We start from the raw sequence: 17,986 nt of genomic DNA, 5'->3' as shown, positions 1-17,986 counted from the left end.
GCTGCGACCCCATGATTGTAGTCAAATAAAACTGTGATACCCCCTCCCCCTTCCTTGGAGGCGCAGAATAATAATGCACCTATGGGGAACGCATATAGGTTACGAGCCCATTTGGGGTCCTACCCACAGTTTGGGAAGCTCTGAGCTAGAGAATGACACGGTGACAAAATTCATCACCGTTCCCGTCCCCGTGGATAACCGTGGGAAATAATCCCAGGTCATTTTCTAGTGTCTATTTCAACCTCAGTCCTTCTACACCAGCATTCTTCAATGCAAGGCTTGAGGGTCAGTGGTTATGCCCATTCATACTCTGATTCTTCCCTCTCTCCTTAACCCTTTCAGGACCAAGGGACATATTTGTCCCATAACTTTAAAATCCTATAAATTTTGATTGGGATAGTCTACAGTTCTAAATTTGATATGTACGGATTCCATATGATACTGCCTTTATGTAAACAAACTGGTTCCGACATTCATTCATTAGCGTCGTTGCCAGATTGACGAGAAGATTCACTTGCCACACTGTCCATAAGCCAGAAGTGTGATTTTAAAAAAAAAAAAATAATGATATTTCACAAAAAAAAATCAATTTTTTTGGCATCTGCAAGCCCTTTTTACCATAAAAATGTCATCAAAACCACAAAAATTGGCCTACGATCCTTATGGTCCTGAAAGGGTTAAAGAATAACATGAAGATAGTTTCCCGCGGTTATCCGCGGGGACGGGAACGGTGATGAGTTTTGTCACCGTGTCATTCTGTACTCTGAGCTAAACCTTGATCTCATGTATGACACATAGCATGTTCACAAGGCCTTATCTCATCAGCCTCTTTTCACTTTCTAAGGTGATGTACAGTTGTTCATGTCTTCTGTTTTTGCCCTTGCTTTGTTGAGTCCTACGACAGGCTTGTGTGTGTCTTATTTTTTTTTTTTCACTCAACCTCGCCCCCAGGCTTCCTATATAGCTCCTATGTCTTACAGGTGTGCTTTAGGTTTGTGCTTTGTTACTGTTTCCAGAGTTGGGTGAAGGTAAAGGTGTGGGCAGGCTGCAGTCAGGGTAATGGTGAAGCTACAAGTTCCTTGCACAGACTGTGGTAGTGAAGAAGTGTGGAGGGAGGTGACCTAAATGTGGGTTTTGCTGATTTAATTCCCCCTCCCTCCCGCAAGACCTTGAAACTAAACTAAACCTTAAGCTTATATACCGCATCCTCTCTATAAAGATAGAGCGCAGCAAGGTTTACAGGAACTTTAAAATACACTTCTCCCTCCATATTTGCGGTTTCAGCAATCGCGGTTTCTATTATTCACAGTTTTTAGCTTGCTGGCTTCTCCCCCCAAATTACATCAGCTTGCCTAGAGAAATCTCTGATTCCAAGCGTTTACAGAGAAAATCGCTGATTCCCACCACTTTCTTCACCGTGTTCTGCCTCTCCTTCAGGAACAGGCCAGGTCTCCCACCATGTTATTCGCAGTTTCACCATATTCACGATGGTTTTTAATAGAAAACAGCGAATAACATATGAAAAAGTTATTCGTGGTTTTTCTGTATTTGTGGTTCTGTTAATCCCCTATCACAGCGAATACGGAGGAAGAAGTGCAAGGACAAAAAAAGCATAATAAGAATTGGTGATTATAAAGAGAGCAGCGAAATTTACATTTTTGAGAATAGCCAAGTTTTCAGATGTTTTTGGAATAATTGGAAGGAGCCCAGATTCCGCAGCTGGGTAGGAAGGTTATTCCAAAGCTCTAACTGGTGTGCTATCTTCCTACTGAGAAACCAGCTCCCTCATGAATACTGTAAATTCATTAATAACTTTAGGACCCTTCTTATTCCCCTCTCACCAAGGGTCACACTCAGTTATGCCTTTCTCACAAAACTCCTTCCAACAAAACGCATCCTCAAGGCTATCCACTAGGAGCCCGAACACTGACCGTAGCTATGGAAGCAGAAGCAATACCTATAGTATAGCCCGCCCTCATCAGAAGGCAGCCGAGGACAGTTCAGCATTGGTGTACATGCGCAGAGGATCGCTGTACGCTCAGAGCGCCACCATCATTACCACCATGCTCCTAGTAGTGCTGCACGAGCCTCAGCCCTGGAGAGAGAAGAGGAACATGCGCTACAGATCCCCAGCTGCTATCCATGTTCCCAAGTCACCTACGCGCGAATGGCTGAACCCGCGAATATAGAGGGAGACCTGTAGATAGTCCTTTTATAGAAGTCTATGTTAGAGAATGACACAGGGACAAATTTGTCCCTGTTCCTGTCCTTGCCCCATTACTGCAAGCTCGGCCTTAACCACACAAGCCTCAAACACTTATGATTTTAAAGTGTTTGAGGCTTGTAAAGATGAGGACAGAGCTTGCAGGAATGGAGCAGGAACAGGAAAAGAACTCGCTGGGATGGGATGGGAAAATGAGTTCCCGTGGGGACGGGGAAAAATTTGCCCCAGTGTCATTCTCTCATTTATATTCTGGCTACAATGCCCAAGTTTTCTGTGCTTTCCTACACAGTTTAGGAATATATATGTCTTTCATTTAAGATCCTTCCACAGTTGTGGCCCGATCTCAATTGTCTCTTGATTTTGTTAGACTGTATACGGAATTCTTTCTCTATTCACTGAAACATTGGGAAGGGCGGTATATAAAGTATGAAATAAGCTAAACTAACTGATGCATTTCTTGTGCTTTCCTAAACAGAAAATGAATGGGTTTGAAGAAGGGGTGGAGTTTCTACCCACCATGAACAGCAAGAAGGTGGAAAAGAGAGGTCCGAAGAGGTCGGTTGTGATTCTGGTAGTAGTGACCTGCGCCTTTCTTGCATCACTCGCGATTGGTTTACTGTTTTGGCACTTTGGCTGTGAGTATGGCATTGAATGGATATGATTATAGATTGTAGAGAGCCTGAATTAAGACATTATGAGCAATTCTTTACTGTAACTTCTGCTGGGATAAGCCCCCTCCTTCTTTCCCTTTATTAAGTAGAGCCCAGACTACTAATATCACAATGCTTGGGAATGGAAGCTAAGCAGGAGAGAATGACATGGGGACAAATTTTTCCCTGTCCTCGCGGGAACTCATTTTCCCATCCAGGCAAGTTCTTTTCCTGTCCTTGCCCCATTCCTGCAAGCTCCGTCCTCATCTGCACAAGCCTGAAACACTTTAAAATCACAAGTGTTCGAGGCTTGTGCGGTTAAGGTAGAGCTTATAGGAATGGGGCGGGGACTGGGAAAAATTTGTCCCCATGTCATTCCCTACTTAAGCAGTAAAAGGTCAGTAATACATGTCATCCCTACTCTCATCTTCTTTCCCCTCCCCCACTAAAAGAATAACTAGAATACTTCTTTTGCTAGTTGTAAGATTCCCCTGTTCATTGTACTATAATAAAGAGTAATGTACAAGTAAACTGCATTACTCTTAAGTTTAGCTCCCATCCTGATACCATGTGCACTCATCTGGTACAAACACTAAGCGAGTCTGTGATTAGCAAAGAAATAGTAATATATAAAAGTGAAAAAAGAAAGAAGACTATGAAGAAAATGATAGCTATTAATATAATTTTAATTGGGATACATATGTTTTGTTTGTTGGATTGAATAAAATCAGTTGTTAAGGAGTTGAGAACTTATGGCATCAAGCATAGGTCAACATGTGGATTGCAAGTAACTTGGTTTGCAAGTGTTTTGCAAAACAAGCAAAACATTTTATTAAATTTTAACTTGATATACAAGCAATGTCATAAGAACATAAGAATTGCCGCTGCTGGGTCAGACCAGTGGTCCATCATGCCCAGCAGTCCGCTCATGCTGTGGCCCCCAGGTCAAAGACCAGTGCTCTAAATGAGTCCAGCCTCACCTGCATATGTTCCAGTTTAGCAGGAACTTGTCCAACTTTGTCTTGAGTCCCTGGAGGGTGTTTTGCCCTATGACGGACTCCAGAAGAGCGTTCCAGTTTTCTACCACTCTCTGGGTGAAGAAAAACTTCCTTTGGAGAGGGTGAACAATTTGTCTTTATCTGCTGAGTCTATTCCCTTCAGTATTTTGAATGTTTCGATCATTTCCCCACATCACAACTGAACCGATGTTCTTCTCTCTCTTGACACTGCAAGAGTGTAGTGACCGTCCTAAATGAGCAAAGTGTTGCAATATGTGTACATATTGTATTTTGTATTAAAGTTTTTGGGTTGTGGAATGAATCGTCTGAGTTTCCATTATTTTTTATGGGGAAATTTGCTTTGATATACGAGTGCTTTGGATTACAAGCATGCTTATGGAATGAATTATGCTCGCAAACCAAGGTTTTACTGTACTCTCATTATCACCACAATTTTGCCAGTCAGACCAAACTGTTGACACAACCTCCTTTGTGAGCCCACTAGTACCAACTAAGCCTGACTGCCAGCTCTTTGCCCATCCACCTCTTTATATCAGTTTACTATCAACCCATCACAGAGAGCCTACAATCATTTGGAAATGTTGCTATTAAAGCATTGATTGTTGTTCAGCCCATTCCAATATAATCCAATCAAAGCAGATTACAATACAAAAAAATCCATAAGAGGGAATTTAGGCCACTGTTGCGTAGTGCTTGCTCTTACAAGCACTTTAGAACTCAATTGAGAACTCATCTATTTTTCAAAATATTTAGAGAACTCATTTTAAATCATCCTTAGGTTATGTTATTTTTAATCTTGTTCACCACATTGAACTTACGGTTATGTGGTTTATAAATAAAATGTTATATTATAACCAAGATGGATGGGCACAGAATTTGTTCCTCCAGGCTCAACTCGCCACCCCTTCTGCCTGACTGCCAACCCAAAAAATTATGTACTTGAGCTGATGGGGATCCCCAAACCCTGCCAGCTGAAGATTTCATCCTCCTTGGGCAGCCAGCACTCTTCGGCAACTGGCAGCACTTGTCTTGAGCTGATGCCTCCGCTGGCAGATTGTATATGCTCAATCCTTTTGCATATGCAAAAACTGAGCATGTGCAGAGGGGCTGGTAGCTCAAGGCAAGTGCTGCTGGTTACATTTGGAAGAGCTCTGGCTGCCTGAGTGGGAGGAGATCTTATCTGGTAGAGTTTAGGTATTCCCACTAGCCACAGTAAGAGTGCCACAGATTTGGGTGGGTGGGTGGGCATGAATCCTTAAAAGGTAGGCTCTGGCCCACCCGGGCCCATCTGTGTCTACACCACTAGGCTGAATATAACTGGAGGAATAACCTACTGGTCACTACAGCAGGCTGAGAACCAGGGAAGCCCAGTTCAATTTCTGCAGCTCCTCGTGATCTTGGACAAGTTCCTTAAGGCTTAAACCATCTATTCCCTCGGGTACAAACTTAAATCGTAGGCCTTTGGGAACAGACAATTACATATTACATATTGAATGTAACTTGCCATGAACTACAGTTTAAAAAGGAATGAGCTATATCCAAAATCCCTTCCCCCTTCCAAAAATGAATAAATCACAGATTTTACAACCCCTTATATTATCTTCGCTTGTTTCTTCATTTTATGTTCTCTTTTTCAACAAATTATAGTTCTCCCCTTTTTTCCTATTGTTCTCATGTCGCCACCCCAACCAAGTATGTCTTGTTAGATTTATGTTTACTATTTGTTGTTTGTTCCCTACTCATATTTGAAATTTTTATTGTACAACGCTTTGAATTCCAGGAGAAGCGTTTAATCACATTTTAATAAACTATGAACTATGCTGTGAGATGAGCTTGGTGCCTTGCTCCTAGTGGATGCTTACTTAACTTTTTTTATTGCTTTTAAAATGTAATTTCCTAGACCGGGCTGTGGCAGTCCAGAAGATCTACACAGGCTTCCTCAGAATCACCAATGTCAACTTCATTGATGCCTATGAAAACTCCAGTTCACCAGAGTTCACCATCCTTGCAGAAAAAGTTAAAAGCCAGGTGGGTATGAAGGAGCTCTAGGGCAGGGGATTTAAAGAACTGCTGGAAAAGCAGAGACTTGGCCCCTTCCTTGTAGATGTCCTCGTGATTTTGTCTGGTACCGCTGGTGTTTGTGTACTCTGTTGTTCTTAGAATGATTATTTGGTAGTTGAACCTGTTTTCTCCAGTGTGTATTTATTTTTATTTGTACCTTGTGTTGCAAGAGTAAATCTGGAAGAAAATTTTCAGGGCACCAGTGTATATGTAAGGCCTGAGCTTAACATGGCTGGGCAATTGTCTATGCGGATGTTGTCATTGCCTCTAGATCTTACTTGAGCTGCTGAGTAGGAGGGCCAGTCTCCATTGGTGGCTACAGCCCTGCATGATAGTAAGGGTAATTTTTATTCTGAATTATGCTACTGTAAGAAACATCAAAAGAGACTGAACTAAGTAAATTATAAAATTCAAGACTTACTTTTCACAAAAGAATGAAAACAAAAAAATTATTTCTTTACATAATTCAAACATAAGCTCTGGGCTCCTTTGCTCCCTTGCAGCTGTATATGCCCTGCAGGAAGCAGGCCCAAGGACAGCTTCAAGTTTTTTTAAAGTTTGGTTTTGTGTTATCTTTATTTTTTTAAATTCTTTATTGGTTTTTAATCAAAAACAGTGTCATACAAATGAAAGAACAAAAGATATTCCACATATTCCACTATTATCTATATAGGTAACATAAATATCATTCAATAATATCATAATATATCCTAATATACAAAACAAATAAAGAATAAAGTTACCCAAATATCACTATCAATATTTATTCCCCTCCCTCCAACCCCCCCACCCCTCTGGATGTGTAAAGATAAATAAACCAAAGAAAAGAAGAGATATGATGAAAATACATTATTATGTTTTTACAAATTTAGTCAATGGGCTCCAAATTTTATTAAATATCTTTAGATGTTGAAAAGGCTTTTGATAGGATAGAGTGGTCATATATGTTTTGAGTTCTGGAGTGGTTTGGGCTAGGTATGCAATTTAGTGTGATGGTGGGTTTGTGATATCGTTCACATAGTGCTCGTGTGTTGTTGAATGGGGTTTTGTTGGATGCCTTTTCATTGTTTTGGAGTACGAAATGGGGATGTCCACTCTCCCCCTTGTTTAATTTGGCTTTGGAACCTTTGGCTATTGCAATCCGGCAGAATGAGGGCATTTTGGGGATTTGCTGTGGGACAGTTCAGTGTAAGTTATCTGCTGATTTGTTGTTCTATTTGAGTGTGCAATCTTTGTCAACCTTGTTTGTGAAGATTAAGAAATTTTGGGGAATTTCAGATTGTAAAGTGAACTGACATAACATTAAGATTCAGGAAAAAGTGATTAGTTGGCCAGAGTGGCAGGTTAAGGGGATTTGATATGTTAGTCAGTTGTTTTAAGGTAGCAGCTTTAGGACTTTTGAAGATTTCTCTAGTAGTTTATTGCTTTCGGTGGTTACAGCTGAGCCATTGTTTGAGCAGGACAAGTTATGTGGAATGGATGGGGGATGGGTGATTTATGTTGGGTCTTATAGGTCAGTCAAAGAAGGCCTCCGTCAGTTTATCCCAAAGTCAAATTTAAGAGTGTTGTGTTGCAGAAGATTGGGCATCAAAAATGATGCCAAAATATTAGTGCTTAACAACTTAACCACATAAATTTAGCACTAACTAGTTCCAGAAATCTTATCATATCAATTCTACTATGAAGCTATGAAACTACTATGAAACTTCACGGCACCACATATACAGATAAGAGGATACTTCTTTAAATGTATATACAAATTTTTTTAGAAACTTTTTGTATGGACCTTCAGAATGTAGCTAGAACATAAGTCTTTAAAATCAGATCTTAGTTTCAAGAATTCATTGTAAATTTCACTCAAACTTCATTTATGTTTTCTTTCACTTCAACTTAATTTTTCATTTAATTTCAGTTTAATTCATTTCATTTCATTATCATAAATTTGACCATGATTATTTAGCTACTTAGCTTTGAGGTTAGCTCTCAAATTTCATCTATGCCATCTCTCTTGGGGGCATGACTTTGAGGGGGAAATTGATGCCGAAACATGGAAAGTATTTTGGGTAAAGGTTTGTAGGCCTACTTTAACGGATTCTCTTGTTCAGTTGCTTTTCTATGTTGTTTATCAGGCTTTTTGGACCCCTTTATAAGGTTTCTAAATTATCTGCACACTGTTCTATTTTATGTTGGATTTGTAAATTAGATGTAGATATTTTCAATCATATATTGTTTGGGTGTGCTAATGTGAAGGTATTCTGGAATATGGTTTGGTACAAAATTCAAAATGGTTTTTCATTTCATACTGAGCTGACCTATAAAATCGTTGGTTTGTGGTAAGCTTCTCTTCTTCATTTTACTGCAAAAAGAGTAAGGCTAAGTTATTTGATGTTCTTATGTCTGGCGATACAACATATTCTGTCAGAATGGAAGGATAGTGCTGTTATCCCAGGACAAGCAGGCAGGTATTCTCACTAGTGGGTGATGTCATCAGACAGAGCCCCGGTACGGACGTCTCACAAGCACGTGTTGCTTGTAGAAACTTAAAGTTTCTAGATGCCCGCACCGCGCATGCGCCGGTGCCTTCCTGCCCGGAGATCCGGGCGTGTCTCCTCAGTTCTTTCTTTTCCGCGGAGCTGAGAAGTTCAACTTCATCATGCGCTAGCTGAATTCAGTTAAATTTGCCTTCCTTGTCCGCGTTTTCGCTTTCTTTTAATTACAGTTAACAGTACTTTTCTTTTTCAGTTAAAAAAAAAAAAAAGATTATTTCCTCCGGCGGGTCGAATGGGCCGGCCACGTGGCTCAGGCCCACTGGCTTCGACCTCGCTGCGGAGATTTTCCGGCCTATGTCCCGGCCAATCACCGGGTTTAAAAAGTGCAGCAAGTGCCAACGCGCGATTTCACTCACGGACCCTCACTGGCGCTGTTTGCAGTGTTTGGGCCCTGACCACATCCCGAAATCGTGCAGGCCTTGCTCTACCCTTACGGCACGCTCATTCAAGCGGCGTTGCCTATTGTGGGAATCGATGTTCAAGATGGACGCAGCTAAGGATCCCTCAGCCTCCACTTCATCTGATACCTCCCCGGTTCGGGCGAAACCGGTATCGACCCCTCCTGCATCGAGTGTGGTGAAACCGGCATCGCTCAACCCGACACCATCCACGAGCTCGACGTCGGTGCCTGCCCCGGTCTCCTCGGTTCAGGTACCTCTTCCTTCCACAGTGCCACCAGTGGTCATCAAAGTGCCAAAAGCTACTAAGCAGAAGCACTCGGCCTCGAAGGAGCGCGATGTCCGTGCAGGAGGACCCCCTTTCGGTGCGGATCCCTCCCTATCGGCTTCGCTACGGTCCGTGCTGGAAGCTCAATTCGTTGAGCTCATGCAGACCATCGGACCCGGGCTCATCGCTGCCATACAGGGTGACCTCCCGGTGCCGGTCCAAAGGGGCGATCCGCCCCCTCCCCCTCCCCCACACCGTTCGACCTCGACAACCGACGAGGACGAACGGGGGAGGGCGGCGATGCCCACGCGGCAAGCCTCGCTTACCGATATGCCGCCATTAGAACCCATTACGCCTCCGCGCCAACATGGGACCAGACCTCCGATCGATACTCGAAGCCCTGGGCATAGTCAGGAAGAGTTCTTCCGTACTCCATACCAGACTTGGGTAGCATCGCAAGAACCCGCATCGCAAACCCAGTTGCGATCCACCGCTTCCAGCCCTATCCACTTGGGGGCCTCGGGAGACCATGCGATGCACAGACGATCCCGATCCCCGTCTCGCCACCGAGACGGGCACCGATCGAGACACTCATCCTGGCACTCCTCACGCCATTCGGAGGTGTCACCGCAGAAAAAACTGCAACGTAGGGGATACTCCTCATCAGAGGTGTCCCCTCCGGAGGGCCCGGATTATGAGGAGACATCGGTGCCCGATTCTCCTTGCCACTCCCCGATGTCCATGGACCTGGAGGCCTCCTCCTCCTCCAGCCCGTCCCACAGACCGACGCTGGTGGAACAATTGTCCTTCTCATCATTCCTCCGACAAATGGCGGATGATCTGGATGTGACCCTTGACACGGGCTCCCGATACTCCAAAGAGTATCTGGACACCATGCATTTACCTAACCCTCCAACGGAGTCGCTTCAGCTCCCCTTGCACAAATTACTGGACCAGACCTTCATGCAGTGCTTCGAAACACCGTATTCCATACCGGCGATCCCCAGCAAACTCGATGCTCGATACCGCATCGTGCACCATAAAGGGTTTGAGGGCCCTCAACTCTCCCACCAATCCCTACTGGTCGAGTCCTCTCTTAAACGCTCTCATCCCTCCCAGGTCTACGCCTCTGTACCGCCGGGCCGAGAGGGGAGAACGATGGACAAATTTGGTAGAAAATTCTACCAAAACTCCATGATGGCGTCACGGGTGCTAAACTACAATTTCTTTTTCTCTTCCTATCTGGAGTTCTTCTTGCCGGTGCTCCGCAAGTTCACTCCGTTCATAGACAACCAAGCTCGATTCGAGTTCGAGGAAGTGGTAGCCTCCCTCTCCCAATTACGCCTCCAGCTGATGCAATCCTCCTTCGATGCATTCGAACTCTCGGCATGCGCCGCCGCAAGCGCGGTAGCTATGCGTCGCCTGGCATGGCTCCGTACAATCGATATGGACCCCAACCTCCAGGACAGACTCGCCAACGTACCATGTGCTGGAGCTGACCTGTTCGATGAGTCTATCGAAACTGTTACCAAGAAGCTGTCGGATCATGAAAAATCTTTTCAATCCATCCTGCGGCCCAAACCCAAACCTCAACAGTCTCGACCTTCCAGGCCACCCCTGATTTACCAGCGGCGTTACATGCCCAGACAAACGCCTGCTGCGAGACAGCCTGCGAAGAGACAACCTCCCCAGAAGTCTCAGCAAAAACCTCAGCCACCGGCTGCACCTAAGGCTCCCCAGCCCTTTTGACGCCCCTCCCGGGAGCATAACCTCGGCCTCTCCCATAGGGGGCCGCCTCCATCTTTTTTACCATCGATGGGAGGCCATAACCACGGACCTATGGGTCCTCACCATCATAAGAGAAGGATACTCTCTTCAATTCCACCGGGTCCCCCCGGACCATCCTCCAAGAGAGTATCCTTCAAGCTCGACGCAGACCGCCCTTCTTCTTCAGGAAGTCCAAACCTTACTTCAGCTTCGGGCTTTCGAGCCGGTCCCGTTAGACCAATTGAACCGAGGGTTTTACTCCCGGTACTTCCTCGTCCCGAAGAAAACGGGCGACCTGCGACCCATTTTAGACCTTCGGGCCCTCAACAAGTTTCTGGTCAAAGAGAAGTTTCGCATGCTGACTTTGGCTTCTCTATACCCCCTCCTCGAGCAGAACGACTGGTTATGCTCCCTGGATCTCAAGGAGGCCTACACTCACATCCCCATTCACCCGGCCTCCCGAAAGTTCCTCAGATTTCGGGTGGGAAATCTGCACCTACAGTACCGAGTGCTACCATTCGGCCTATCTTCGTCCCCCAGAGTCTTCACAAAGTGCCTGGTGGTAGTGGCCGCAGCACTCCGGGACAGGAGTCTACAGGTGTTCCCATACCTCGACGACTGGCTCATCAAGGCCCCGTCAGCCCCAGAGGTCACTTCGGCGGCCTTGGCTACAACCTACTTCCTCCAAAATTTGGGCTTCGAGATCAACTTTTCCAAGTCTCATCTACAACCCTCCCAGTCCCTCCCCTTCATCGGAGCGGTCCTGGACACCACCCGACTCCGAGCATTCCTGCCCCTGCAACGCATGGGAGTCCCTTCTTCATCTCTGCCAGGCGGTGTCTACTCGCCAAACTCTACCGGCGAGACAACTGATGGTGCTCCTGGGCCATATGGCCTCCACAGTACACGTGACACCCTTTGCCAGACTCCACCTCAGGATCCCCCAGTGGACCCTGGCATCACAGTGGAATCAGACCTCCGATCCACTATCCAAACACATCTCAGTCACACCTGCTCTTCGGCAGTCTCTACTTTGGTGGATGACCTCTTCGAATCTATCCAGAGGTTTGCTGATGCACTCTCCCCCCCATCAGAAAGTTCTCACAACCGATTCGTCGAATTATGCATGGGGGGCCCACCTGGATGGTCTCCGCACCCAAGGATTCTGGACTAGTGCGGAAAGACTACACCAAATCAATCTACTGGAACTCAGAGCCATCTTCAATGCGCTCCAAGCTTTCCAACATCTACTTCACGACATGGTAATCCTCATTCGCACAGACAATCAGGCCGCCATGTATTATATCAACAAGCAAGGAGGCACGGGCTCGGCCCTCCTTTGCCAGGAAGCTCTACGAGTCTGGGACTGGGCGGTGCGCCACAACGCCCTACTCAGAGCAGTATACATCCAGGGGGAGAACAACGTCTTAGCAGACAAACTAAGCCGTCTGCTACAACCGCACGAATGGACTCTCCATTCCAGCCCCCTTCACCAAATCTTCACGCAATGGGGGACGCCTCAGATAGACCTCTTTGCGGCTCCCCACAACTCCAAACTGCCTCAGTTTTGCTCCAGGATCTACACTCCTCATCGCCTCGAGGCAGATGCTTTTCTACTGAACTGGGGGAAACGATTTCTATATGCGTTCCCACCATTCCCGCTGATCCAGAAGACTCTGGTCAAGCTGAAACTCGAACGGGCCACCATGATTCTAATAGCTCCTCGGTGGCCCAGACAACCTTGGTTCTCCCTCCTACTCCAACTCAGCAGCAGGGAACCAGTACCACTTCCAGTGTTTCCTTCACTGCTTACTCAACATCAAGGATCACTACTTCATCCCAACCTGCAGTCTCTCCACCTGACAGCTTGGTTCCTCTCAACGCAACCCCTCACCAATTCTCACAAGAAGTGAGGGAGGTCTTGGAAGCTTCCAGGAAGCCCGCCACTCGACAATGCTACTCCCAGAAATGGACCAGATTCTCCTCATGGTGTGTTTCTAAGTCAAAGGAACCTCAGCGAGCTTCCTTATCCTCCGTGCTGGACTATCTCCTACACCTATCTCAATCTGGGCTCAAGTCCACATCCATACGAGTCCACCTGAGCGCTATTGCGGCGTTCCACCAGCCCCTACAAGGGAAACCCCTCTCGGCCCATCCGGTGGTCGCCAGATTTATGAAAGGACTCTTCCATGTTAACCCTCCTCTCAAACCACCCCCAGTGGTTTGGGACCTCAATGTAGTCCTTTCCCATCTCATGAAGCCCCCGTTTGAACCACTCAACAGGGCCCCTCTTAAGTACCTCACCTGGAAAGTGCTTTTTCTTGTAGCCCTTACGTCCGCTCGCAGAGTCAGCGAACTCCAGGCATTGATGGCGGATCCACCATTCACAGTATTCCATCATGACAAGGTGGTCCTACGCACTCACCCGAAATTCCTGCCTAAGGTGGTCTCCGAATTCCATCTCAACCAATCCATTGTACTTCCAGTATTCTTCCCTAAGCCCCATTCTCACCACGGAGAATCGGCCCTTCACACTCTAGATTATAAACGTGCCTTGGCTTTCTACCTGGATCGCACCAAGCCACACAGAACCACTCCTCAACTTTTTGTCTCCTTCGATCCTAACAAGTTGGGAAGACCCGTATCGAAGCGCACCATCTCTAATTGGATGGCGGCTTGTATCTCTTTCTGCTATGCCCAGGCTGGATTATCACTTCCTTGTAAGGTCACAGCCCATAAGGTCAGAGCAATGGCAGCCTCAGTAGCATTCCTCAGATCAACACCAATCGAGGAAATTTGTAAGGCTGCCACCTGGTCCTCGGTTCACACATTCACCTCACATTATTGTCTGGATACTCTCTCCAGACGGGATGGACAGTTTGGCCAAACAGTATTGAAAAATTTATTCTCTTAAGTCGCCAACTCCCCCTCCATCCCACTGAGGTTAGCTTGGAGGTCACCCACTAGTGAGAATACCTGCCTGCTTGTCCTGGGATAAAGCAATGTTACTTACCGTAACAGTTGTTATCCAGGGACAGCAGGCAGCTATTCTCACGTCCCACCCACCTCCCCTGGGTTGGCTTCTCAGGCTAGCTACCTGAACTGAGGAGACACGCCCGGATCTCCGGGCAGGAAGGCACCGGCGCATGCGCGGTGCGGGCATCTAGAAACTTTAAGTTTCTACAAGCAACACGTGCTTGTGAGACGTCCGTACCGGGGCTCTGTCTGATGACATCACCCACTAGTGAGAATAGCTGCCTGCTGTCCCTGGATAACAACTGTTACGGTAAGTAACATTGCTTTTTGTCTTTTCATGCATGGTGAACAGGGGTTTGCCTTATACGTAAATATGACGAGGTAGCTGCTATCAAGCGTTGTTGGGTTCTGCACTTTCAGAACGTTTTGGCCCTTTTGGGTAATTATTATTTATTTCCTGTTGTATAATTATTGTTTTGGTTTCTTAACTTGTTAAAATTTGCTGTAATTTTTATGGGGATAATACGGGATGACTTCTGTATTGCTTTAAATCCAATAAAGATATTTAAAAATAAAAGCTTTGGTTATCCCAGGACAAGCAGGCATGATATTCTCACATGTGGGTGACGTCATCTACGGAGCCCCGATGCGGAAGCATTTTCAAGCAAACTTGATTGAAGATTTAAGTTTGCTCTGCTGCTCTACGCATGCGTGCCTTCCTGCTCCACTAGGGGGCGCATCCCCTCGTGGTCTCCAGTTCAAAATTTTCCGCTGAGCCTAGAAGTCGTGTTTTTCCAGGCTCTGCCCCAACTGCCTTCTAGCACCGCGATTTTTTCTTATTTTTCTCGATTAAGTCGCTGTGCGCGAATTTTTTCTTGTTTCAACTTGTTCCTGCTTCGTTTTTGACCGACCCGGAGGCTTCCGGGTCCCCGTGGCCGTGTGGCTACTCAAGCCGCGGCCAGTTTCGATTCTATGTCCCGGCCTTTGACCGGCTTTAAAAAGTGCACCCGGTGCGAGCGGCTTCTTTCCATCACAGACCCGCATCGCCGGTGCATCTTCTGCCTGGGGGCCGCTCATCCAACCGACTCCTGCCCCCAGTGTGCTACTTTCCAGAACCGGGCTCTCCGCCGAAGAAAAGCCCGCATGGTGGATCTCTTCGCCGCCGAGCAACCCTCTACCTCGGCCTCGAGGTCGGCCCCGAATACCTCGGCATCGCCTCGAGACTCGAATCCGAAGTCCTCGGGACAACAGAAAGCCTCGGCTCTGGGTAAGTCCCCTCTTCCCTCTTCAGGTCCCATAACAGTGAAGAAGCCAGCCTCGGGGACACCGGCGACGCATGGCGGAAGCCCCGGCAAAGCCCTCCAAGCCTTCGGGCCGTGCCTCCATCACACGGGAATACTCTGATACGAGGTCGCCCCCGGTGGAGCGCACCGAGGCAGTGGACATGCCCTCGATGCTGTCCGTGCCCGTTTTCCAGGACCTACTCCGAGCGATGATCTCATCGGAGCTGTCCACTGCAATGGTCCATCTACAACCTGCCTCGACCTCGACCCAGCATGTGCCAGACCAGCCTGAGCCTCGCGTCGAGCCACCTCGGGGAAAAGCGTGCAAGCTTCGCCGCATCCCATCCTCTTCGGACTCCTCGCCGAGACACCCGAGGCGCTCTCCCTCCACAGACCGCCGCGGGGCAAAACGTCGTGCCAAAACGACAGAAACCTCGAACCGCCGTACCTCCAAGAAGGCCCGGGGTTCCCCCACTCTACGAGGCCGTTCACCTATACCTCGTACGGGACCGCTGAGGGTGGCGGAGCTATCACTCTCCAACCCACGCATCCTCCGAACTCCCCCTCGGCCCGGGGCTCCGATCCGAGGTTTCAGGCTCTCACCGAGGGAGTCCGGGTCGAGGTCACCGATTCGACATCGATTGGTACCCCGGCATCGTCTCCGAGGGGCTCCTCGAGACATCTGAGATCCACGATCCCGGAACACTTTCACAGTGCTTCCCCGGTCTCGGAGCGTGGATCGGAGCAGGAGCCTCAATACTCGAGGGAAGCCTCCCCATCCTTCTCCACCCGACGGAGGTCTCGTTCACCGACCCCGCACGGGGCCTCGGGAACATCCCGCCCATCCTTCTCTCGCTTTGTCCAGGACATGGGCCACGCTTTGGACTTGGACCTCCAGTCCGACTCCAGATACTCTAAGGAGTACCTAGCGGAGCTGGATATGCCATCACTGCCCAGAGAGTCCCTGCGCTTACCGCCTAACCCGGTACTCCAACAGGCTTTCTTCAGGAACCTGGAGACCCCCTATATGGTCACAGCAATACCCTCCAAAATGGAGGCTAAGTACCGTACAGTACCCTTCCCGGGATTTGAACAACCGCAGCTCTCCCACCAATCGCTGTTAGTAGAATCCTCCTTGAAAAAGGCTCACCCCTCCAGGGTCTCGGCGGCGGTCCTCCCAGGCCGAGAAGGCCGAACCCTAGACAAGTTCGGCAGGAGACTATATCAAAATGCGATGATGGCCTCTAGGGTGCAAAGCTACACTTTCACCTTCACATCCTACCTCAAACACCTCATTGGACTACTGAGAGCCTTTGAGACTGACTTACCGGCCTCCCGCCAAGGAGCGTTTAGCCTGCTTTCAGAGTCCCTCTCCAACCTACGCCTCCATCTATTCCACGCGGCCTACGATGGCTTCGAACTCTCCTCCAGAGAGGCAGCCTTTGCTATCACCATGCGCCGCCTAGCTTGGCTGCGCCTGGTCGACATGGATCCCAACTTACAGGACCGGTTGGCTAACCTCCCCTGCGTGGGTAAAGAACTGTTCGATGACACTATCGAGGCGGCTACAAAACGCCTCTCCGAACACGAACACTCGTTTGCCTCCCTCGTGCGGCAAAAACCTAAACCGCCCGCGTCCAGGCCGTTCAGGGCCCCTCCGCGCCGCTACCCACAAAAATCCACTCCTGCCTTCTCGCGGCTTCCACCCAGGCATCCGCAAGCCCACCATCGGGCTCTGCCCAAGTCCCAACCGCCTGCGACTACCAAACCATCTCCGTCCTTTTGACGGGATACGCGGAAGGGGGCGGGCCCCCTCCGCCATAGTCCCAGGCCTCCTTCCCATTGGGGGTCACCTCAAAGTCTTTTACCCTCGCTGGGAACAAGTCACATCAGACGCATGGGTCCTTGGCGTGATCTCATCAGGATACTCTCTCAACTTTCGGGCCATTCCTCCAGACAACCCCCCAAGGAATTGCTCTCCCAACCGGACGCAGCTACCCCTACTCCTCTCCGAAGCTCGAGATCTGCTTCACCTGAGAGCAGTGGAGGAGGTTCCCCCCGGCCAACGGGGGAAGGGCTTCTACTCCCGTTACTTCCTGGTACCGAAAAAAAAACGGGAGACCTTCGCCCAATACTAGACTTGAGACGCCTCAACAAATTTCTGGTATGGGGAAAAATTTCGGATGCTTTCCCTACCGACCCTCTACCCCCTGATCGACGAGGGCGACGGGCTCTACTCCCTCAATCTGAAGGAGGCGTACACACATGTTCCAGTGCACCCCGCTCACCGCAAGTTCTTGCGTTTTCAGGTGGGAGACCTGCACCTGCAATACCGAGTCCTCCCCTTCGGCCTAGCATCGTCACCTCGGGTCTTCACCAAGTGCCTCGTGGTGGTCGCAGCTACCTTATGCTCCCAAGGTCTTCAGGTATTCCCCTACCTGGACGACTGGCTGATCAAAGCCCCGTCCAGGGAAGGGGTTATCTCAGCGACCCAACAGACTATCTCGAACCCCAGACTCTGTAGGTAGATAATAAACTTCCCAAAATCCCAACTACGCCCCTCGCAGTCCCTACAATTCATCGGGGCCACGCTGGACATGGTTCACCTCCGTTCCTTCCTCCCCCCTCCGCGTCTAGAGGCGTTAGTAAGTCTGAGCCGAAGGATCTCACTGCTGACCTCGGTACCAGCTCGACAGATGATGACTCTCCTGGGCCACATGGCCTCCACCGTCCATGTCACACCCTTCGCCCGTCTCCATCTGAGAATCCCTCAATGGACCCTGGCCTCTCA

The 17,986-nt window shown here is 48.3% G+C and overlaps 1 protein-coding gene across 2 annotated transcripts in view; it reads left to right on the top strand.

Moving 5' to 3' along the window:
* ST14 (suppression of tumorigenicity 14) overlaps nt 1–17,986 on the top strand; it is a 176,011-nt gene that overhangs the window by 40,268 nt on the left and 117,757 nt on the right. For both annotated transcript variants that reach the window (XM_033919388.1, XM_033919387.1), the window contains exons 2-3: nt 2,700–2,859; nt 5,794–5,921. In XM_033919388.1, coding sequence (XP_033775279.1) covers nt 2,700–2,859; nt 5,794–5,921 — 288 coding nt within the window. The remainder of the gene's footprint in view (nt 1–2,699; nt 2,860–5,793; nt 5,922–17,986) is intronic.

The sequence above is a fragment of the Geotrypetes seraphini genome, chromosome 13 (genome assembly GCF_902459505.1).
Source record: "Geotrypetes seraphini chromosome 13, aGeoSer1.1, whole genome shotgun sequence".
NCBI lineage: Eukaryota > Metazoa > Chordata > Amphibia > Gymnophiona > Dermophiidae > Geotrypetes > Geotrypetes seraphini.
This window is presented reverse-complemented; position numbering and strand designations above follow the sequence as displayed.